Below are 23270 nucleotides of genomic sequence, written 5' to 3' on the forward strand. Positions count from 1 at the left end.
GTTCTTTTCCATATTTTTTCTTTAAAGCATCTCTGCCATTTAAACCTGCTCCTCTTTCAGCAGGATGTGAATGAGGTGACAAGTTAGAAAACAATTACCTGTCTGTGCGGATGGATATCAGTCTGCATATCAGTTTTAAGCTGCCCAACTGGATTTTCGAGCCTTCTTTTCTACCGAGCGTCACTAATGCGTCTGTACACACCTAATGACTTTTTAAAACAAATTATTATCTGCATTCCGAGCGTTGCTGTGACCCGGGACCTGACGCCGCCTGCCTCCTATAAAACAGCCGAAGGTGTAAAGCTCCATCACTCCTCAGAGACTCTCCAAGCCTGCCTCGCCATGGCCTTCACCCAGCAGAGCATCTCCAGCGCCCGCAGCATCTCCAGCGCCAGCCTGGCCGGAGGATGGATGCAGCAGGGCCGCATGTCCACCGGGCCCTTCGCCATCCAGCGGGCGGCCAGCGTGTACGGTGGAGGCGACAGCTACGGAGTGCGCATCTCCAAGTCCACCTCCGCCTTCTCTGCAGATTCGCTGAGCGCCTTCGGAGGCTCCTTCGGAAGCTCCAGCGGAGGCTCCGCGGTGATCGGAGATGAGAAGTTGACCATGCAGAACCTCAACGACCGCCTGGCCTCCTACCTGGGGAAGGTAAGTCAAGAGTCTGCACACTTGTACTTGGAGCATTCACACCTCCCTGCACTCCTCTGAATGCATGCATCTACCACTGCTGCAGTCTTTATATTGTAAGAAATATGCAAAAAGTTGGTTTTGAACTACCCACATGCATGTGCAAACACGTACACAACTTTAATTCTGCACCTGAAAACAAAGGATGCAACACCTGTTGGTGACTTACAACAAAATATTCCTCAAGCTGTTACTTTAAACCAAATATAAATACACACACACATCACTTTTTTGTACTAATTCAACTCACTAGGAACTTGACCCTTTACATTGTTCCATGTTTTTGTCCAGTAATTATGTTTTGCACTTTAATTTGCTTTAATTAGGTGTGGTGCCTCCTTAACTATAACTGGTTTAGTGCAGAAGATATGCATATAAAGGTGGACAGAGCATGAATAGTGCATTAACTGGTACTTGTGCACTTCAGAATTAAATATTTGCACTTATATACTTTATATTTTTACATTTAGTCACTAGTTACTGAAAATTCAGAATTAAAAACCTATATGAACTCATAAAATACAACATAATTGTGGCTATAAAGGTGGACAGAGCATAAATGGTGTGTTAACTGTTTTATATTCATTAGTTACAGAAGAAACACACAAAATACAAAACATTACTATATCGTAACTCAAACAACAAAACACACTTTAAATTAGCTCCATTCTGACCACTTATAAAGGTCAATGAAACTTGAAATATCAGTTATAATCCATTTATATAAAGGACATTCTGCCACATTTTGATATTTTAAAGTGCATTTTGCTGATTTTCTGGAGTGAAATTTTCAATGTAGGACTTTTTTTTTTTTTTTGCAGTTTTACTTGAGTAAAGGATCCAAATACTTCCTCAAACATTGACAGAAGAGATTAAAGAGCAGCTTTTTTGCATGCAGCTCCTTGCATGCAACATTTCACTGTCACGCTAAGTAAAGCATTGCCTTTTTATGAAGCAGTGAGAAAAAGACAAAAAGCCTCAGACATTGACTGGATGTTCTTTTTGCCTGCAGGTGCGCTCTCTGGAGTCAGCCAATAGGAAGCTGGAGTTGCAGATCAAAGAGTTCTATGAAAAGCGAGCTCCTTCTGTTGCCAGCGACCACGCAGGGTACTTTGCCACCATCGCTGGGCTGAGAGAGCAGGTACTTTTTGTTTTACATTTTACACATCAGATCTGCACATTAAAATGACGAGAAACTATTTTACAGTGCAATAAACAAGAAACACAGAATGCATATGCGCTGCGTGCCAAAGAAAGACTGACCAAAGCAAGAAACCAAACACTTCTGCTCACCGATTTAAAATGTCGACACGTGACCTGTTGAGAAAGAAAGACGAAGGATCTCTTTAGCTGTTCCAAACAAAACAAAATGTCCACTGTGGTTAAACAGATATCTTTGGGATTATTCACTCATTCATCGCTAATGTTTTTGTTTTTGACATATTTACAGCTTCGGTGCAGTCTGAGCTGAGTCACATTTGTCACTGTGACAATGTGTTGTTTGAAATGCAAAAGCACATCAAGTGCATGTAACACGACAGCTGTGACAAGGACGATGATTGATAAGAGAACAGCTTTTTTTTTTTTTTTGACTCCTGTGCTCCCAGACAGGTTGATCAACTGAACTGCTATGAACAACATCCAAAGGAAACGGAACTGCTGCAGCTTTGGAACATAAATAAGGATTTGAATCCTGAAAATTTATTAAAAAAAAAAAAAAAAAAGTAGCCTGTACATAATATAGAATTAACGTTATTTCGTTGCTCCCCACTTAGATTGCAAGAAGACATTCTGCAAATCAAAGCATCATCCTGCAGATTGATAACGCTCAACTGGCTGCAGAAGACTTTAGAGTCAAGTAGGTTTGCATTCCTGTGTTGCTTCATGTTGTAATTCATGTGCACTCTGTAATTAAGTCATTATATGCTGTACATCAACAAGTGTAGCATGTAAATTTGAAAAACAAACAAACAACATTTTTATTTTGGCTGGAGTTACATTACAGATACTGGAAGAGCAGATGAACCTGAAAATGTTATTTTATTACAACTTATGATGACACAGCAAGTAAATGTTAATGAAGCATGTCTAACTTCCTGTATTCCTCTGTAGATATGAGGTGGAGATGAACATGCGCTCGACGGTGGAGGCCGACGTGGCTCGTCTTCGAGGAGTCCGGGACAGTCTCACGCTTGGCATCGGTGACATGGAAATGAGGCTGGAAAGCCTGAAGGAGGAGCTAGTGTACATGAAGAAGAACCACGAGGAGGTGAGAAACATTTACTGTCACACAAGCACATTGACTGAGCTGGTGTTTGCTCTGTTTCCCAGTGCAATGATGCCATCTGTTGGTGGTGGAGGTTAAGACGCGTCCTTTGTGCGCATTTGCAGGAGATGCGTCAGATGAGGGTCCAGCAGAGCGGCAACGTGAATGTAGAGGTGGACAGTGCACAGTCCGTGGATCTGTCGAAGGTGCTGGAGGAAATGAGGGAGCAGTATGAATCTGTGGCAGTGAAGAACAAGCTGGAGCTGGAGAAGTGGTTCCAAGCTAGGGTGAGATGCCTGACATTATCAAAACAACTCTGGATGTGAAAAGTGTGATGATAAAAGATAACACATTTTTCACATTTGTGTGCAAAGGTGGATTCTCTCCAGACGCAAATCCTAACTCAGACGACGACCGTGAAGGAGTCTTCCTCACAGCTGTCAGAACTAAAGAGAAGCTACCAGACTTTAGAGATTTCTCGGCAAAGCCTCTACACAGAGGTGAGCCATGGAGGAGGCAACAGAATGCAAAGGCACACTTACTTACTTACTTACTTGTACTTAAAAATCGGATTAAAGTGTTGGTTTGCAGGTCTTAAAACAACACTCACAAGCTCATACAATCATCCACAAATGTATTCATACCCTTCCATTAAAGAAAAGGCAAAATTTCACAACAGTCACTCAAATAACTAAGAACTGAAACAAGTAATGATAAATAAAAGTTTGCTAAATTATAATTTAGTGAAATAAGAAAGACTTTTGATTTGTGGTTGAAAAGAATAATTAAAAAAACAAACAAAACTGTCCTGGACAAATGAGAGCACTTTGCTGATGAGCTGTGGGCCAAAATCAAAATACCTATCAACAGGTGCAGAAGTCTGATTGAGAGTTACAGAAAACACTTGATTGCAGTGATTGGCTCAAAGGGTTGTTCAACAAAATATTACTTTATGGGTCCCATCATGCTTGTTTGCTTGTTTTTTTGTTTGTTTTTTAAAAATATTTTTGTTGAACCACAATTCAAAAGCAATGTCATGATTTTCATAAAATCTTTATTTATTATTACTTTTGTCAATTTCAACGTATTTCAGTGACAGCTGTTTTTTTCCTTCTTAATCGGAAGGTGTTATGTAATATTTCCATCGGTTCATACTGTTCATTACAATCTATTCTTAGTACACTTTCCATCTTGGTGACAGAGGATAAAATTCACTTTCTTTGTCCTGCAAAACCAAATACAGACGTTTATCTGAAGTTTAATCTACACTGTAAGATTTGAAAAGTTGATTTTACTTAAATGAATCTAGGAAACCGGTTGCACTCAAAAAAGGTAAGTGAATATAACCGTTAGTTTTAAATGCAGTTTACTTCATATCTACTTGTAAAGTTTACTTAAAATTTAGCTGTATTTACTTAATTTTGTGAAATTAAAAATAGCAAGTATAATGAATTTGATCTTTGTGTTAGAGTGCAGTGCATGTAAAGTTGTGTTAGAAACTTAAATTGTAATAATAATTGATCAGATTTATATACTGCTTTTCTAGACACTCAAAGTCACTTTACACTGTCAATTATTCATTCACACATTCATCCCAGGAGTGGTAAGCTACACATTCACATCAGGCAAGGTGGGTAAAGTGTCTTGCCCAAGGACACAACAGCCATGACACAGGTGACATGACGGAATCGAACCACCAACCTTCCAATTACTGACCAACTGACTCTACCACTTGAGCCACAGCTGCCCTGTAAAGTTTCTGGAAACTTCTCCTGCACTTCTCTACTGCACATGCGCACTGCTGAGCTCTGTGTTAAGTCCAGGAACAGAATGTTTCAAGTTCAGTTTACTCAAGTGTACTTAGTTTTATAACTCTTGAAGGAAAAATGAGGACATACTCACAGTTCATGAGTTAAATCAACAGGACAATGAGATATAAGTAAAGTACACTAATGTGATTCAAGTAAGCATCGGTATTACCTTTTAGAGTGTAGAGTAATTCAGCTACATACATTTGAACTGGAACCATTTCAGAATAATGACACAGAAAGCTCCACCCTAAAAATTAAAAGGATGGGTTCCTCAGATTTGCTACATATGAAACCCAGGAAGTCTAAATCTGTGTTTTTTAAGACTGTCATAGGTGCACTTCAGTTTTAAGATGGAAATGCTCAGACGTGGTGTTATTTCACTCACAGTGCATCATCTAGCATAAAAAAAACACCATGTGGGTGTGTTAACAAGGCCTAAAAGTTAACTTTCATCAGAGTTGGCTTTTTGAAACGTACTAGAGTTTGTGTTTAAAGGTGTTTATCGGCAACAAAATAATGAACAACAAGTTATAACACTCACTGACAGGATTTTGCAACTAAGGAAATCACATTTTAACTCCACAATTGTGAGGACGACAGCAGAAATATGACTTTACAAAGAAATTTACAAGGAATGTGTGCACGGCTTTCATGCAGGGTGACATAATGTTGTGTGCAGCAGAAGTTGAGCCTGAGTCAACTTTTATGTCAACTTCTGACACGGTTTGGAAAGACCCTCCATCACTGACATTCGAAACATATTAGGAAGGAATGTGTAGGGGTTTGCATGAAATCATGGAATAATTCTCAAAAATGTAAACACTTAGAAAATAATTGTGAGCCTTTAAGTTTGTGTTTTGCAAATGCACAACAACACTTAAGAATAATAGCCTTTAATGCACCTCTGATCACTCTCACATGAAGCTCTCCTAACATCACTCCTGCAGATTCAGTTGCTGCAGCAGAATCTGGAAGAAGTGAAAAGTCGCTACAGCATTCAGCTCAGCCAGCTGCAGATGACCATCACCTCGCTGGAGACGGAGCTGCAGCAGCTCAGAGTCTCGATAGAGCAGCAGCAGATCAGCTACAACCAGCTGCTGGACATCAAGATGAGGCTGGAACTGGAGATCGCTGAGTACAGGAGGCTGCTGGAAGGAGAGCAGATTGTTCAGAAGAAGTGAGAGATGAAGTGTTTTTTTTAAGTGGTAGGCCAACAGCTGGAGCACTGAAACATGTTTTAAAATAAATGTTCTCTGTCTCCACAGGTCTGTGGTCATCAGCAAGGTGGTAGAAAAAGTGGAAGGTAAGCATCTCAGTCCTCTGTGAGCTTGTGATCATTGAATTCTCCTCCTTGCACTGTGATGCCATTGAGTTTGTCCTCTGCAGAACACAAACCCCATGTTGAGAGACGAGTGAAGACCATCGTGGAGGAAATCATTGATGGAAAGGTGGTGTCCTCTGCCGTCGACACCCAAGTGGAGACTGTTCAGTAACACTTAGCTCAGTCCTGCTGCCACCGAGCTTCCACTGTTACATCGATTTGACCTAAATTGTCTTAAATCGATCGCTGTAATTCACTTAGTTGGGAAAAAGCATCTTTGTTTCTTGCCATTTTCTTTTATTTTCTTTTTAATTTTTTTCTGGAAATGCAAAGCAAAGTTGCAACAAGGCATGATGTTTTCATCTGATGAGTGTGAAACCAAAATATGAATAGAAGTCAGAAAACGAAGATTTAACATTTGGCATCATTTCATCACAAATCTGTTGCTAAAACCACTTTTTTTCCACAAGGGTTTTAAAAGGGTTAAAAGACAAGTCAGCTTCAAGTCACGTAAAGAAATGGATAAAAAACTCAAAGTGTTTATGTTGCATGGGCGTAAGGTGTGCATCTCCTGTATGTTTGCTCTGGTGAAAATCATGAGAATCTGCAAAAATAAATCAAGAAAAATCAAGCATTTATTTTAAGTGTGGTATTTACAGTGTGATTTACCTCTTGGCCACCAGATGTCACCTTTGACTTTCTTTCTCAAAAAGTGGAATCTTGGCTCCACTTCAGTGGTTTGTGTAACCATCTTTATCTCAAGTGGAAACACATTGTTGCTGCACGGGGGACCTTCAGAGCATGATTAGTTTAACTTACTCAGAGAACAATAAACAGTGACACTGTGCAAATAGTGTGGAGTCAGGGCACATTAATGATGCCATTTTTAAAACTGCAGATGCAGAAGTGTGCAGAAAGAAAAAACATTCCCCAGAGAATATAGAAGTCTATACATGTCTAAAAAATAAAAGTGGTTCACAGATGCCTCCTCAATGGTGGAAGAACTATTCAGATCCTTAACTTAAGTAAAAGTACCAACACAACAATGTAAAAATACTCCATTACAAGTAAAAGTCCTGCATGAAAAATCCTACTGAGGCAAAAGTACATAAAAATTAGTGAGTAAAAGTCCTGGTTTGGTCCCTCTGACTTATATATTGTTATATATGGCTTCTTTACATGACATTACACATTACAGCTGCTGCAGGTGAAGCCAGCTTGAACTACTTTATAGCCAGTTTACATACAGAGACAGCAGATAAATCGAAGAGGCAGTGAGATGATTACTGGAAAAAGAAGAAAAAACTAAATACTGATACATGAATCTGTCTTCAATTTTTGTACTTTTTCTTTAATCTTAGATTTTTGCTGAAATATTGGATTGTTTGAGCATGTATTGAAATTAAAATGTGCAAAATTTAGAAGGAAAAAAAAAACAATGAATATTTGATGGTGCAATTTATAGATACCAGAAATGTGGCTGTGACTACTGCACACCGTTTTATGCAAAAAAAAGAAAAAAAAGAAAACAAAACAAAACAAAAAAAATTGAAAACCACTGCTTAAATCTTTAACGATATGTTATATTAAAATGCTTATCAGTCTATCCAGTGTGTAAAAAAATGTATCTTAAAAGAACTTAAGCTGTCAGATGAATTTAGTGAAGTAGAAAATACAATATTTCTTTTAGAAATATACTGGAGTGGAAGTAAAAAGTAGCATAAAATGGGGAAAAAAAGAATTACAAGTACCTCAAACTCTTACTCAAGCACAGTAACTGAATAAATATATTTAATTTCTTTCCACTGCTGTCATTCCTGAGTCGCCAAATATTCTTGGTTTGGGTGGAGCTGATGCAAGTAGAGGCTTGACGTCTCCAAACATCCAAAACTCTCTAGTTAAATCAATCAACCTGCTGGTTAGAATGATTCAGCAGTTAATACTGTTCTTCCTTTCACAGCTTTAGTACTGCTTTTTTTTAAGCACATCAATGCTACTTTATAATCCGTGGTATTAAATGCAATTAACAGCTCTTTTGAACAGTGATTCATAGTGTTCCAGCTGTTTTGTGCAGCAAAGCAAAATCAAGTTTAGACAGCGAAGATGACATTAATTCACCTCGCTTTCCAGATCTCAGAATTTAGATTAATCTGCATGAAGAGACAAGAACAAAAAAAAGCATCATTGTTGTACCTTTGCAGCTCACGTATGTACAGAAAGTCACATTTCAAACTGAAACTGTAACCTTGCATTTGCTCTCCTGGTGTCAAAGTTGTCAGTCAGACAGGGTGGACAAATTCCCAGCTGGTGTGTGTTTTTGCTGTTGTGCTCTCTCTGTGGATGTTCGGTAAGCAGAAACAGAAGGCACAGTGGTTACTTTCACCTCATGTTTGGCTGCATTACATGAGGAAATGTAAATCTTTCTGCAGCTGAAAACAATCATCCTATTAATACCACAAAATACAAAATTAAGGGTTTAACTGGCTTCACATGGTTTTCAGCTCAGTTAATACTCAGTACATAAAAGCAACACAGAGACAATTAAGGTACTCATGAGTTATTTTTATTTCTTTTTGATATCAAAAACAGTAAATCTGTTTCTGTTTAGATTTGCATACAGTCTTTGCTGGAAATTTCCAGAGAATCAGAGCCTGTGCATGAACTGTTCCTGTCCGCAAAGGGTGTGGACGATAGCTGCAGGGCATTGCAAGACACAACAGAAACCAGTCTGGCCCTGAAACAGAATGGTTAGCATACACATAACAGCAGAATAGCATGATCAGAAAGCAGCTGCAGATTCTGCGGTGAGTCACGCTGTCGCTCATTTCCTCTCCTTGAGAAGAAGAAAAAGAGATGTTGTTTTGTGGTGGCTTGCACACACCCAGGTAGAAGCACCTCCGGCTATTTGTCAGGCCGCAGCACATAGCGTTCTTGTTTTCATCCCAAGCTGCGGTTATTTGTGTCAGCGAGGCACTTCGTACTCAGACTTGAATGGGCTTTTGGCATTCGGAGAGGTCGTTTTTTCATTTAGCTGAAAAGTGAATGGGGTCTGTGGCATAGTAAATCTGTCAGAAAGAGATGCTGACATGGTTTCTGGCGAAAGTCTGCAAGATGAACCACAACCTTTAACCTCCCAAATGCATGTAGACACAGAACACAGATCACTTAAGGCTTCAATTCATTTTAAATGTTATCTTCTGATAAACCAAATGCTCCTTTTAATGAACATGTACTGGAGTTAAAGACTACATGCTTTCTTCATACTCTGCTTCACGCATGACCAACACAGTCACACCTTATGTACCATTCCAAATACCATCAACATTAATCACTCAATCAATCACCTGTTAGCACAATACTGTCTTTATTGTCAAAGTGAGAGAATGTGTGAAGTATCTGTCAACCTATAAGGGAGTGTGAAGCCCAGGGAGCAGTGTTTAAACAGCACATAAGGAGTGTTGTACAAGAAAACCTGAAATTAAATCTAAAGCTGGTCAATGGGAACATTTGCAATGTTACTAACTTGTATCTGCAAGTTTGTAGATGCTTTCCTTCAGTTACAGCTCCCTGTTTCACAACCACAGCTGCCTCAACTAGACTTTTATATGATTTTTCTGCGTACATTTTCAAAGGAGTTTATGTCATTTATTATGCATGCATACACACTCATTTGAAAAGTACATCTCATGGACACTATTGGCTTTTTCCCCTCATATTTAGACAAGCAAACATTTTATTCTCTTGGAAATAGCGCTGACAGATGAAATACTTAGTTGAATCATTTTCTGCAAGTTGCTACACGAGGCAGTGCAGCAACCTCAAACGTCTCCGATATCGTGCATCACAGCTGGTTTGAGGTTCTTTTACCAAAAAGCAAACATGTCTTCTGTTTCTGTGGCCGAACAATTCCATCTTCGATTCATCTGTCAAGAGCACATTAATCCCACAAGACCTGCACTTTGCCTGCATGTTTAATAACAAGCTGTCACTTTCTGTTTGGACTTTGAACACTTGTCATGCAGGTCAACTTCATGCAATCACTTTCTGCACCACTGTGATACCAACATTTACCTGCAGATCCTATGATAAAATTTTGGGGCTCTTGGAGATGACTTCTCTTCTTTTTTGCAACAAAAAGTCAGAATTTTCTTGGGCGATCAGCCCCCTACAATCTTCAGTTATTTGAAATAGATGAAAAATGATTTTTTGCAAATGATTTTTGAGATCTTTTAAAATTCCTTGCCAGAGACCCACAGGAATCCATGTAAATAAACAACACACTTCAGAGAACAGAAGAGGCTAAATGTCAGAAGTTCAAAAATAAAACAGATTCCATCTGTCGCTCCTTTCAGGAGCTTAGTGTTGGCACCTCACCTGGAGGTAATGGATTTGAAGGTCAGATAAATATACTTACCTGTACTATGTGTCTGATCTGTCATTTTCTTATCAGCTTTATTTGTCATGAATTTGAGTGCATCACTTTTATTAACAAGACCTTTAAGCTCCAGTTAAAAGCAACTTGACTTCTCTTTTAGGCTCTTGAAGATATTTCATTCCTCATCCAAGTGGCTTCTTTAGTTCAGGTGAAAAGAATGTCCCATTGCTTTTTCCTGAAGCTCCTAGGACAAACACAATCTAGACAAATCTGCTTAGACAGATCTAAATTATAAGCTTTTATGCAAAGAACATTTAACAAATACGCAAGGAAAGCTAATGTCTTACTTTTTTACATGAGCAGAAACAGATAAAACACATTGAATATATATTTAAAGTGATGAAAAAAAAATTTTATTCTGGGATTTGGTTTAATCCCAGAATTATGGTTTAAAAGCCACATTAAAAGCCACATTATCATCAAATGTGGCTTTTTAACATAACTTGTGAAAAGAATGAACATTAAGCCCATCAGTTAATGTCAGAATTTTAAGGACTTGTGCAGAATATATCAGAAATAATCGGTCCTGACCTGCAGGACCCTGTAGTAGGAAATTTAAATGACTGCTTTATTACCATTAAAAAAAAAAAAAAAAAAAGAATTTTTATTTATTTATGTTTTTAAAAAAATTATTATCAGTTTTACTTTTAACAAAGCACAAACTTTTTCACATTCGTTCCACAGATCTATTTATGACAGAACTGCTGCAGATAACCTGCTAACACTGGATGAAATACAACAAGGCAACAGCTTTAGCAGCTCTGTAAGGCTTTACTCAGATGCAGTGACAATGGAGGAATTAAGAAATCTGCCATTAGGAGCTAAACTATGATATGTGTAGTGGTGATTAAGCTGGAAATGGCAACATTTTTGTGGCTATTTCTAGTCTTACACAAAGTATTGGATTAATAGGAATTTTGACCTGATGATGGCATTCGATGAAAATCCATCAGTTCTGATTCATCACCAGGAAACATGAATGCAATGTATTTTGTCCCCTCCAGTCACTGGATAAATGAAGTTTACAGTTAGCATGCCCTAATGCAAACATGATAAATGCAACAAATGAAATAATTTTACACAACAACAATAAAATGACAATGATTTCACTGCTGTTGTGTTACACGTTTCATTTGATAGATTTAGTATGTTAGCATATTCGAGTGGATGCACCTTGCTAACATGCTCACAAAGGGTTTGTTTATAATTGAGAAGCACACGACATCGTAGACAGGTGGATGAAGAAACTATCAGATGGGGAATGAACTCAATCAGAGAAAGACGTCTTCGCCAAAGCATTCAACTCCACAGCAGTCACCAGTCATGGACCTCATCACAACCGCAGAATCAGGCATAGCAACAAAAATCTAACAGAAGCAGAGCAACACAGGTTTGAAGTTTCAGCAACAGTGCGTAAATATCTTTTTCTAGCCTAACATCCCAAGAAAGGAACGCAGTAACATCACCAAGCAAGAGCAAGAATCCTTTCCTTCTCACCAACAAAGGAAGGTGCACAGTGATACTCAACACAATCAACTACTGCACTTAAATAAAAACACTACACAGTCTATACAAAGACATGATTTATAACGTTTTAATATGTTTAAAGATGTTGCAAGAAAGTTTTAATATCTTTCTGTTTCGCCTGCTAACAGAAATGATTGTGTGTTTCATGACTGTTAACACACCAGCCAGCGTCAGTCTGTGATACTATTCAACAGCATGAATTTGAGAAGCAAAATTAAGTTTGGAACTCAGCGTCAGCTCCAGCCAGAGTCCCATTCTGGAACTTTGCAACTTTTTGTTGATCTGCAGATTAGTGTGACTGACAGACAGACAGACAGACAGACAGACAGACAGACAGACAGACAGAACCACCACTGAAGCAGCCGTTGCCGTGCTGCCAGAGGAAAAATAGTTCACTGATGCTCTACATCATATTTGACAACAGCCAATTACTAATACAAAGCCTTCTTTCATAGCATTTGCTGAATGTCTTTATATTCTCAAAATTGCACCTTTTATATTAGGTGAATTGTGAATTTGTAAACTATGTGGTGTGTTTAGTATTTAACATTTAACATACCAGCTAGTTTCACAACTACAATCAGAGTATCACAAACAGGTGAGTGTTACAAAGTCTCATTTAACACACTTTAGCCTGTTTTTCAGTGTTATGACTTCTGAAATCTATCACACCTTAACATATCTTTGATATCTGTTTTTCAAATTGTGACTCTGACATATGGTAAACTTTACATAAACTAACTCAGCCGGTCTCTTTTTGCACTGTATTGTTTGCACACACATTTATACAAACAAGTTGGTTCTGCTGGTAGTGCAACAGATCCGTACTAAAACAGCAAGGCTGGGGGTGGGGGATGGATCAGGCTGTGCAGAACTACATGGTGCAGTCTGTGTATGCAGGGGTTTGGTGTGCTGGTGTGAAATGCTGTCTCTAGAGAGACAAAAACCGCCTCACTCATATATAAGTGCAAACTAATCACTGTCTTAGACATAATTTATTGCTGTTTAACACATGCACGGGAGGCATTTGCAACCTCAAAATGATAAGCAGCAGTGAAAAGACACATCTGGTTTGTATTTCTTATTTGTGCACAGTCTGCAATAGTTATTTGTTACTTAGAGGTAAAGAAAAACTCTTTGTTACAGTTTTAAAATCATTTCTACATCCTTGATGTGAGACAGTTGAGCAAAATCCTCAGGGGCATTATAAAAGAAATACCATGGCGACATGGAAAGAAGTGAACAAGCAAGAGCTTGTTCTTTTTGGGCATGGTGCACATGCCATAGCACAATGCCAAATCAAAGTAGAAAAGCAAATAATGTGCAGGAGCATCTGTGCTGAGCTTTCCAGCAGTGTGCTGTGCCCAGTCTTGAATAATGCCAGGTCTCGCTGACATCACGTAGGTCTATAAAAACTGCCTGTAACTGGCAAACCCCTGCAGGCTACTGCAGAGCACAAAACAGAATTAAGTTTTTAATGTGAACATACCTACACAAAAGAACCAGTGCATGAAAGATGTTTTTTATGGAAGGTAACATAGACAAGAAAGACAAAGGTGTGTGATAATAAGCTTACTGGCTGTGCGTCAAGTAAAATAAACTTGATACAGATCAATTTCACAGTGTTTACAGTGCTTATTGCCTTGGTAACAAAACAAGTGTGACTGGTATGGACTGGCTGTCCTCCTAAAGAATAAAGGTACACATCTAAAACCTGTGCAATCGGCTGAAGAACTAAGTTGAGGCAAACAGTGATGGGTGTGGCTGTTTCATAACTTGTAGTATATGTTGAGGAAACAAAAGCTCAAGGCCCACGAGGATGGCCTGATGCACTATGATACTTAACCTTGGAAGAAAAGATGAATATCATGATGTAACAAACATGTTTCCGCATCTGTATGACGTTTGCAGCTAGTTGGAAAGTTTAAATCAATTCAGAAAATTGCTTTTTAAAGTAGAATACAGCTTAATCTGACTTCTTTTGATGATTGCACAAAAGAGTTTGAAAGATGTGTGTGATGGGTGGGGCTGGGCACCCATTTTAGGTAATGCTCCTCCCTTCAGGCCTCCACCCACACAGCACACTCATGCACGATAAAAAGGAGGCAGAAGCAGAGCTGTGCATCTCAGCCCTCTCCTTCTTTTCAGAGCAGGCAGACCTCCTGAGCAGGCTTCACAGCAACCACCATGACATCAGTCACCACGTCTTACACCAGGCGCTCTGCCGGGGGTGTAGCCCCGGTCCGAAGGATGTATGCTGCCAGTATGTATGCTGGTTCAGCTGGAAGTGGATCGAAAATCTCGACGGCTTATGGTGGTGCAGGAGGCTCAGCTGGTGGCTACGGTGGTGGCTACGGTGGTGGCTACGCTGGAGGCTTCGGTGGAGGCTATGGTGGTGGCTTCGGAGGTGGCGCAGGTGGAGGCTTCGGAGGTGGCGCAGGTGGAGGCTTTGGCGGTGGTTGCATTGACCTCAACGTTGGGACCAACGAGAAGGCCACCATGCAGAACCTGAATGACCGTCTGGCCTCCTACCTGGAGAAGGTGCGCAGCCTTGAGAAGGCCAATGCTGAGCTGGAGCTCAAGATTCGGCAGTTCTTGGAGAGCAAGACCTCACCTTCTGCACGTGACTACTCCGCTTACTTCGCCACCATTGCTGACCTGCAGGAAAAGGTATATCACACAAGAGTATTTACCATGCAATGTATGCATGCATACTTAAAAAGTTGCATTGGAACTTGAATCATGTGCATGTAAAATTTTCTGTCTTTTTGTAGTTGGAGACCATTTGATGAAAACATTGCTGTATTTATGCAATAAGAAATTTTTCTCCATCACACAGATCCAGAAAGCCATTTCTACCAATGGAGGCATCTACCTGGCCCAAGACAATGCAAAGCTTGCAGCAGACGACTTCAGAACCAAGTAAGTGTCAGGAGGAATGATAACTTGTAGAACTAAGCAAAATATGAAAGATGTGTACAGTGATGTAAGATGATGCAAATGTCTCAAATGATCTCTTGCTGCCTCACAGGTATGAGAATGAGCTTGCCATGCGTCAATCAGTGGAGGCAGACATTGCGGACCTAAAGAGACTGCTGGATCAGCTCACGCTTGCCAGATCAGACCTAGAGATGCAGATAGAAGGCCTCAAAGAAGAGCTGATCTTCCTCAAGAAGAACCACGAGGAGGTGGGCAGCAAACACTAAACAGACGTCAGAGCAAATTTGCATTGTAATTATTTTCCTGTCTTGAATGTAGAACAACTCAGCAGAGTGTAAATCTCCTCAAACTACTTATTCAATAGGAAATGGCAGCTATGAGGAGCCAGATGACTGGACAGATCAATGTGGAGGTTGACGCAAAACCACAAGCAGACCTGAATGCCGTTTTGGCTGAAATTCGTGAACAGTACGAGGCTGTGGCCGTCAAGAACCAGAAAGAACTTCAAAACTGGTTTGATGACAAGGTAAGACTTGTTGAGTTTGTGATTTTACTTTGTCTGCATAGGCTGTTGTTTGAAGGTATGCACTGACAAATGACATTTTCTCTCGTCTCCTGCAGTCAACCACGCTGACCAAAGAGGTCGCAGAAAGCACAGAAAGTCTACAAACATCCAAATCAGAAATCACCGAGATCCGTCGCACGTTGCAGGGCCTGGAGATTGAGCTACAATCACAACTCAGCATGGTAAATGCCAATGATTTATCTTTACTCCTATTTACCGTTGCATCATTTTACCATCCCGCCTTCAGTTTATTCATTCGTTCTCTTCTGTGTCCCCCTCAGAAAGCAGCTCTGGAAGGCACATTAGCTGATACAGAAACACGATATGCTATGCAGCTACAAGGCCTCCAGATGCAGGTGACCAGCCTGGAGGAACAGCTGATGCAGCTGCGTGCCGACATGGAACGCCAGGGCCAAGAGTACAAGATGCTGCTGGACATCAAGACACGGCTGGAGATGGAGATCGCAGAATACAGGAGGCTACTGGATGGGGAGGGCAGGTAAGGAAACACAAACGAAGAAAGAATAGTATATAAACTATCTCTGTAAACTGAAGCCTTAGAAAGATTTTAATGCAAACACTGCACTTCTGTCTGCCCCCACAGCATTGGCGGTTTAGATACCTCCAGCTCCAGCACCAGCACCAGAAAGGTTATCGTGGTCACGGAGGAGATGAAAGACGGCGTGGTGATGTCCTCCTCATCCTCCATCGCATCATAAACTGTCACAGGGTGCAAATGCAACATACAGAGGCCACAAACTCACTATCTTAACAACAGAAAATTGCTTCAAACACAAGTGTGACTGCAATAAAAGCCTCTCTGTTTGCTGACTACCATGTTGTCCTGTTTGTCTTTTTAATTCCAAATCATTCTGCACTATTTTTCATGAACCATTAAGGTCTTTCTTTAGGCTTCTGTCAAATTTCAGACATCATTATTCTGACAGATATGAATATAAAGCCTACCTAGAATTGCATCACAATATGTGCTGGATGAAACTGGCTAAAGGAACTGAGGAAGTGAATATGAGCAATAATGTTCTCTCCTTTTCTCAAGAATTTCCACTAAAATACTAGTGAGCTCTGGATTTGGGCCACATAAAATTTGGCAATACAGTACTACAGCTCTAAAGCTGTTCAAAAGCAGCATTCAGGCTCATTTTTAAAGTTATTTTGTTGGTCTTTGTGCCTTTATTTGATAGTGCAGTGAGATAGAGACAGGAAAGTGGGGGAGAAGAATGGGGGGAGGGCCATGAGCAGGATTCGAACTCATGACCTCCATATTGGGACTGTACCCCTACACATAGGACACTTGCTCAACCAGGTGAGCTATAGTGGCACCCTCTCAGCAGAATTTTTAAACAGTAAATAAAACTTTGGAAACATTTAAAAACACCCTTGAAAGTTAGTTACATCAAGTGTTGCAACATTAGCCTATGTTTTACATTTGTGAGATTCAGATATGGAAAATTAAACATTAAAACCTTTTTGCTATATATCATTGGCTGTATTGACAACTGTTAATAAGTGAATCACATGATAATGAGGAAATCTTTAAATTCTGACCCGACTCAGCCCCACTGGGAGTCTGATGTGGGCAATGTAGCATTCAGTCTCGCATCGTCTGTCAATCCACCTAATCCCTCAGTGTCATGCTCGGCTTACCATCTAATTTGAGTTCTCATTCATTATTTCTTTGTTTAGTTTTGCCATATGCCTCCAACATGCTGTTCTAAACCTTTGTTTTTTTGTTTTTTTTACGTTCATGGGTATTCAGGTTTTTTCAGCTGTAATATGATGCTTGCTGGTAATAGCATCCATAGACACACTGCTAAATCCTCAACATGTTTTTGGACCTTGTGGGAGAAACCGGAGAAAACCCACGCTGCACGGGGAGAACATACAAACTCCACGCAGAAGGATCCCAGTGTCCCCACCGGTTCTTCTGCGTGGAGTTTGCGAACTGGCAACCTTCTTGCTACGAGGCAACGATGCTAACCACCAAGCCACATTGCAACCCCACTTGTACTCATTTATAAAAATGTTCTCGCCCCTAATACACACTTTTGGACACTGTTGTTGCTCATAAAACAAAAAAAAAACTGCATCAACCTTTGTTTGGCCACTCGTGGGCAAAACATCTACATATCTGAGGAATGGTGCCTTCATGGGTTCCAGAAAAAAACAGTTAAAATCTTGATGGTTTTAAAAGCTGTAGATATAAGAAAGCACTATAAATCCGCTCTTTTATAATTACAGTTCATGGGGAAAATGACCTCTCTCCTCAGACCCACCTCATGCAACTGTTAACACTTCCTGCTTGTTGGAGAATGTGCACTGTAAAATATATTACAAATATTAAACTACAGACAAGAAAAGGAGCAGTTGTGCCCTTGACTTTGAAAATTTGGCCTTGTAGTTAGAATATGAGTGAAGATTCAGCAATTGGACTGATTATTTTGGACCTGAAATTTGTTTAGAAACAGATTTTGGTCTATTATTAAGGAGAAATCAGTGACATAGCCTGTGTCATAGAACTGAACTCTACTCATTTTGCTCAAACCCCAGATCCAGAAACTGTTCTTCATTTGGATAAGTAAATGTGAATCTTTCTGAATTAAGAAATGCTACCACAATTATTGGAGGAAACACCATATAAATGTGCCAGTAGGAAGCCGGTCAGGGTTTATCTGAGCTGCTAAAAAGTTAACTTCTGCAACTCCACTTTATTTTCTGTCTAGAGTCATGAACATAATATTTAAAATCCATTGTATTCCTGGGGCGACCCTAGTGAGGATTAAGCGGTGTATAGATAATGGATGGATGGATGTATTCCAGGGCTGCAAGATGGAGCAGTAGTTAGCACTGTGGCCTCACAGCAAGAAGGTCGCTGGTTCACATCCCGGTGGGGGCAACGGGATCTCTCTGCGTGGAGTTTGCATGTTCTCCCCGTGCAGCGTGGGTTCTCTCCGGGTTCTCCGGCTTTCTCCCACACAGTCCAAAAGCATGTTGAGGTTAATTGGTGATTCTAAATTGTCGTAAGGTGTGAATGTGAGTGTGCTTGCTTGTCTGTCTCTAAGTGTGGCCCTGTGATAGACTGGCGACCTGTCCAGGGTGTCCCCTGCCTTTGCCCTAAGTCAGCTGGGATAAGCTCCAGGCCCCCTGCGATCCTAGTGAGGATGAAGCGGTGTATAGATGAGATGATGGCAATGTATTCCATCACAATTTTTGCCCATGAGACAGAGAGACTTAATATTAAAGTTTTTAGATCAAGTGTGTCTTATTTAGAGACCATCAACTGTTTAAATTTAGAAAGTTTCTTGGTTAGAAATTTACCAAAAGAACCAAAGGGGTAAGGGGTAAATCAATCTTTTAGCTCTATCCAAACCAGCATTTTCTCTGTATCAGCTCTTTGTAGCTTGTTTGCTATAATACAGTCTTAATAGTAAGAGCAGTGAGACTGAACCCCAAAGTAAATATGCCATATAAAAAGGCTTAAAATACAAAATATTTCTCAGTGTGTTTGTACCTGCAACATTTTTGTCACATGTATGTGAATATGAAAAAAAAACTAGTAAATGTGACTACATTTTCCCTTATACAGTATTTGTACTGTAGAGAAAAAAATGTGATTTTTGAAGAGTGAGTGACAATAATGGTGAAACGGGAAATATTCTGTTCATCTTAGAATCACAAACAGACCACACAAGTGACTTCAATTGGACTGCATAATCTTTATTGGCTTTTGCTTTCAATTTTTCACTCAACTTCATCCACATCCACGTCGACAGTCTTGCTGCTCTGGATCACCTTTCCATCCACAACTGTCTCCACCACTGTGATTACCTTTGTGACCACTGAGGAAAAGAAAAGAAACAACAATCACGACATCTCCTCAAACTAAAGCAATGTTTTCATTGATAAAATAAGAATATAGTAGATATGTGAAACCTTGCTTACCTTGTTTTGAGCTTGTAGCGGAGGAAAAAAAAAAAGAAGAAATCATTAGTCTCGATCACTTGAAAGCACATTTTTTTCCCTCTGCAGTTGCTGACTCAATATTTCCTCATCATCTTTTCCAACTTTTCTCCCGTCAGTGTTTCTCTCACCTCTCATCCTCCCCATCCAGTAGCCTCCTGTACTCTGCGATCTCCAGCTCCAGCCGGGTCTTGAGGTCCAGCAGCATGTCATACTCCTGCTTGTTGCTGGTGATGTTGGTGTGGAGCTGCGACAGCTGAGCCTCCAGGCTTGTGACCATGTTTTGGAGGTTTGCGAGCTGTGCGGCATAGCGGGCCTGAGTCTCTGCCAGGGTTCCCTCCAGAGATACTTTCTGTGATTAGACATTAGAAATTCAGAGGTTGATGCAGGTTAAACAGTGTGCATAGAAAAACCTATCAAAAGGTCTGTTATTATGACTGAGCAACGACAATGTGAGCAATACTTTTATTTGCTTTCCTGCCAAAAGCAAGATAGCTAAAATTCGCATGTCTATGCTAAACACAAAGCGACAACAGATGGCAGCAAGTTAGCTTGGCTTAGCAATAAAAACCGAAAATAACTAGCCTGCACCAGATATATGGTAATAAAATCCACCTCCAGGCACTTTTAAAGTTACCAAATTCACACATTGTTCGGTGCACTTAAACCTAATCCCCGTAACGTTGCAACATTTTATGGCATTTGGAGGTCTTATGCACCAAACTATTTCTTTTGCAGCCACCATGTGGTGCCTCTAGTCTTCATTCCAACTGCTTCTAACAGCTTCCCAGATCTGGCGGTCATATCACTCTCCTTACTCTTGGAAGCTATTTCAATAAACCTGCAGCTTGTTATTAGTCTTGAAACTGTAGCACAACGATGTTATTTCTAGTAGATATTCATTAAGATTACAATTTGCTGCCTTACCATGCTCAGGTGGGACTGCAGTTCAATCTGAAGCCTCTGGAGGGTGCTCTTCAGGTCTTTTATCTCTGACCGGGACGTCACTAGAATCTCTGTGTGTGTGAGCACATCCTGCTCCACTGCTGCGATCTGAGCAGAAACACAACATGTTAAAGCTGCCGTTCAATCTTTAACAGGCACTTGAGTGGTTGCAGCTTCACCTCTCACCTTGTTCTGGTACCACGACTCGAGCTCCTTGCGGTTCTTGGAGATCACAGTCTCATAGTGATCCCTGATCTCTGTCATGACCTGGTTCAGGTCCGTAGAGGGGCCGGCGTCCACGGCCACGTTCACCTGACCGCCAATCTGGCTCCTCAGCAGAGCCATCTCCTGCAGGGGTCAAGAGGCACAACTTCATCATCATCGTAGTAAAATAAAATGATTGTGTTGTGGGTCATTTGATTTGTGTGTGTGTGTGTGTGTGTGTGTGCGTGTGTGTGTGTGTGTGTGGGTGGGTGTGGTGGGTGGAGGTGTTGGGCAGCTATGAGCTAATGGAGCGAGAGAAGAATACATGGAAGTGTGCAGAGAGAGGAAGGTCAGCACGGGGAAAACGAGAAGACGGCTGAGCTGTTTATTTGCTCAGTGTTATCACTGTTAGGCTGAGGTCACGTGTTTGAAATCTGACCAGCTTAGGCCATGACAGATGGCAAGTAGTGATAACTTTGTCTGACAGTTGTTGCTGGCATGTGTGCAGGAATGTATTAAATGTAAACTAATTAATTTTGCTGCTTGTAAAACTGTCATCAGCAAACATTAGACTGATTCAAACTGGTGCACCGCCACTCGCTCTGCATCACCTTCTACACTCTCACCTCTTCGTGGTTCCTCTTGAGCATGAGAAGCTCATCCTTCAGGGACTCGTACTGACTCTCCAGGTCCATCCTGGCCAGGTTGATCTCATCCAAGACCCTCCTCAGTCCGGCGATGTCGGCCTCCACAGCCAGCCTCATAGCCAGCTCGTTTTCGTACCTGAAGGTGCATCAGGTCAGGCAAGGTTTGGTGAGTCGTTGTAGATAGATAGATAGATAGATAGATAGATAGATAGATAGATAGATAGATAGATAGATAGATAGATAGATAGACTTTATTGTCTGTCCCAAATAGTGACAGAAATTCTCTTTTGACAAGGCTCCAATAATAAAAATACAACACATATAATAACACACTTAAGCCACAAGCTCACAAAGCACAGATGTCTAAAAGAATTGTTAAAAAGAAATAGCAGCCGATAAAATGTACTGTTCAGTGTCTTATTTCATTTTGTTCAGGGTGGTTATTGCAGATCAGAAACTGTCACTGAGACACGAGTTCACGCTTTGATGTAAAGAAAGGAAGGGACACACACACTCAGAGCACACTCACTTCACTTTGAAATCATCAGCAGCCAGTTTTGCATTGTCAATGTCCAGGACTGTCTTGGCGTTGAGCCTGGAGGCGATACGGATCTGAGAAGGCAAAAAAAGTCATGGTTCATATAAGAGTAATACATATATACTTTCATTATAGACTCATAAAACTCATTTTTGTTTGGAAACATTTGTTTAACTTGAATGTTAATGTTAACATAGTGAACAAACAAAAACAAAATCAACATTTAAAACTAACAGCAAAAAAAACTATACATGCAGCCTGTACAAAACTGTAAAATGTAGTTTAACTGATATATCAGTCGAGCTCTATTATACACCTGCACTGCAACCTTGCGTAATTATCAGTGTGACACTGATTGCTATCAGAAGCTGGAATGAATCTGGTAGAACAGTTGTGAAAAACACATCTGCACTTCCTCCATGGCCTATGTTGAAACTTTGACAATGATGGGTTTACGGGCTCTCCAACTCAAACTTATGTGTGTCCCCACATACAGCACATACCAACAGATGTTTTCTCTCCCCCACACACTGACAGTGAAACACCAGAAAGCTGAGAGAGGAAAACAACAGAAAAAACACTGAGACACACCCATCTCTGACCCCTTCCTCTTACCTTGTCCTTTAGATCTTCGATGGTGACAAAGTAGCTGGTGTAATCATGGGAGATCACGGTTCTGCTCTGGTACCAGTCTCTGATCTGCTTGTCCAGGCGGTCGTTCTCCTTCTCCAGTGTGCGAACCTTCTCCAGGTAGGAGGCCAGACGGTCATTCAGGTTCTGCATGGTGGCCTTCTCGTTGGCCCCAACGTGGAGGTCCAGACCGTCGGCCAGGTTGAAGCCTCCAGGAGTCGGTGCGTAGCTCATCTGGGATGTGGAGATCCGGGTACCGCGACCTCCTGCTCCACCATAGACACTCATGGTCTTCTGGCCGTAGGATCTGGTGTTGAACGACATGTTGGAGGGTTTGGATCTGAACCAGGTAGGATCACCGGAGTTGGTCTGCAGTTGCGAGCATCACTTTGGTCTCCTTGGTTATATAGCCGCCACACAGAGCCAGGTGGGAGGGGTTTGGCGCGTTAGATGAAAGGGAGGAATGCGGCTGACAGTTCACCCCCCTACCCCTCTACACAATCTCTCCATCACTGTGGGTGTGGGTAGGGGTTCCTCCACCTCTTTTCAGGTCAAACTTGTGATTCCACATTTTATTGTTTCTCGGCACAGGGGCGTTCATTCCTTGAATACTCACAAACCTTAAGCTGTTTGATTGCTTGTTTGGTTGCCTGAAAACAAGTTTAAAGACACAAACAAGGAGTTTTAAATCATGTGTTCCTGTGTAAAGCTATTTTGTAAAATATTCACTGTAATTGCCTAACAGCTCACAGCAGTGATAGAAATGACACATACCA

At 40.7% G+C, this 23270-nt stretch overlaps 3 protein-coding genes across 3 annotated transcripts; 2 read left to right on the plus strand and 1 right to left on the minus strand.

Moving 5' to 3' along the window:
• Positions 1-316: 316 nt before the first annotated feature.
• Positions 317-6716, plus strand: LOC103362535 (keratin, type I cytoskeletal 19-like). The gene is made up of 9 exons (XM_008288916.1): positions 317-648; positions 1700-1828; positions 2463-2545; positions 2800-2956; positions 3079-3240; positions 3328-3453; positions 5712-5941; positions 6030-6067; positions 6151-6716. Exons 1-9 carry the CDS (start codon positions 343-345, stop codon positions 6255-6257), a joined length of 1338 nt encoding a protein of 445 aa, XP_008287138.1. The 5' UTR covers positions 317-342; the 3' UTR covers positions 6258-6716.
• Positions 6717-14155: 7439 nt separating this feature from the next.
• krt15 (keratin 15) lies at positions 14156-16386 on the plus strand. The gene is made up of 7 exons (XM_008288915.1): positions 14156-14717; positions 14887-14969; positions 15079-15235; positions 15352-15513; positions 15609-15734; positions 15834-16051; positions 16157-16386. The coding sequence occupies exons 1-7, from the start codon at positions 14235-14237 to the stop codon at positions 16269-16271; spliced, it is 1344 nt and encodes a 447-aa protein (XP_008287137.1). The 5' UTR covers positions 14156-14234; the 3' UTR covers positions 16272-16386.
• A 2880-nt stretch (positions 16387-19266) lies between these two features.
• Positions 19267-22818, minus strand: krt98 (keratin 98). The gene is made up of 8 exons (XM_008288919.1): positions 22480-22818; positions 21856-21938; positions 21306-21462; positions 20662-20823; positions 20458-20583; positions 19662-19882; positions 19513-19523; positions 19267-19409 (listed from the first exon to the last, which is right to left on the minus strand). The coding sequence occupies exons 1-8, from the start codon at positions 22816-22818 to the stop codon at positions 19312-19314; spliced, it is 1197 nt and encodes a 398-aa protein (XP_008287141.1). The 3' UTR covers positions 19267-19311.
• Positions 22819-23270: the final 452 nt, after the last annotated feature.

The sequence above is a fragment of the Stegastes partitus genome, unplaced genomic scaffold (genome assembly GCF_000690725.1).
Source record: "Stegastes partitus isolate 25-593 unplaced genomic scaffold, Stegastes_partitus-1.0.2 Scaffold581, whole genome shotgun sequence".
NCBI lineage: Eukaryota > Metazoa > Chordata > Actinopteri > Pomacentridae > Stegastes > Stegastes partitus.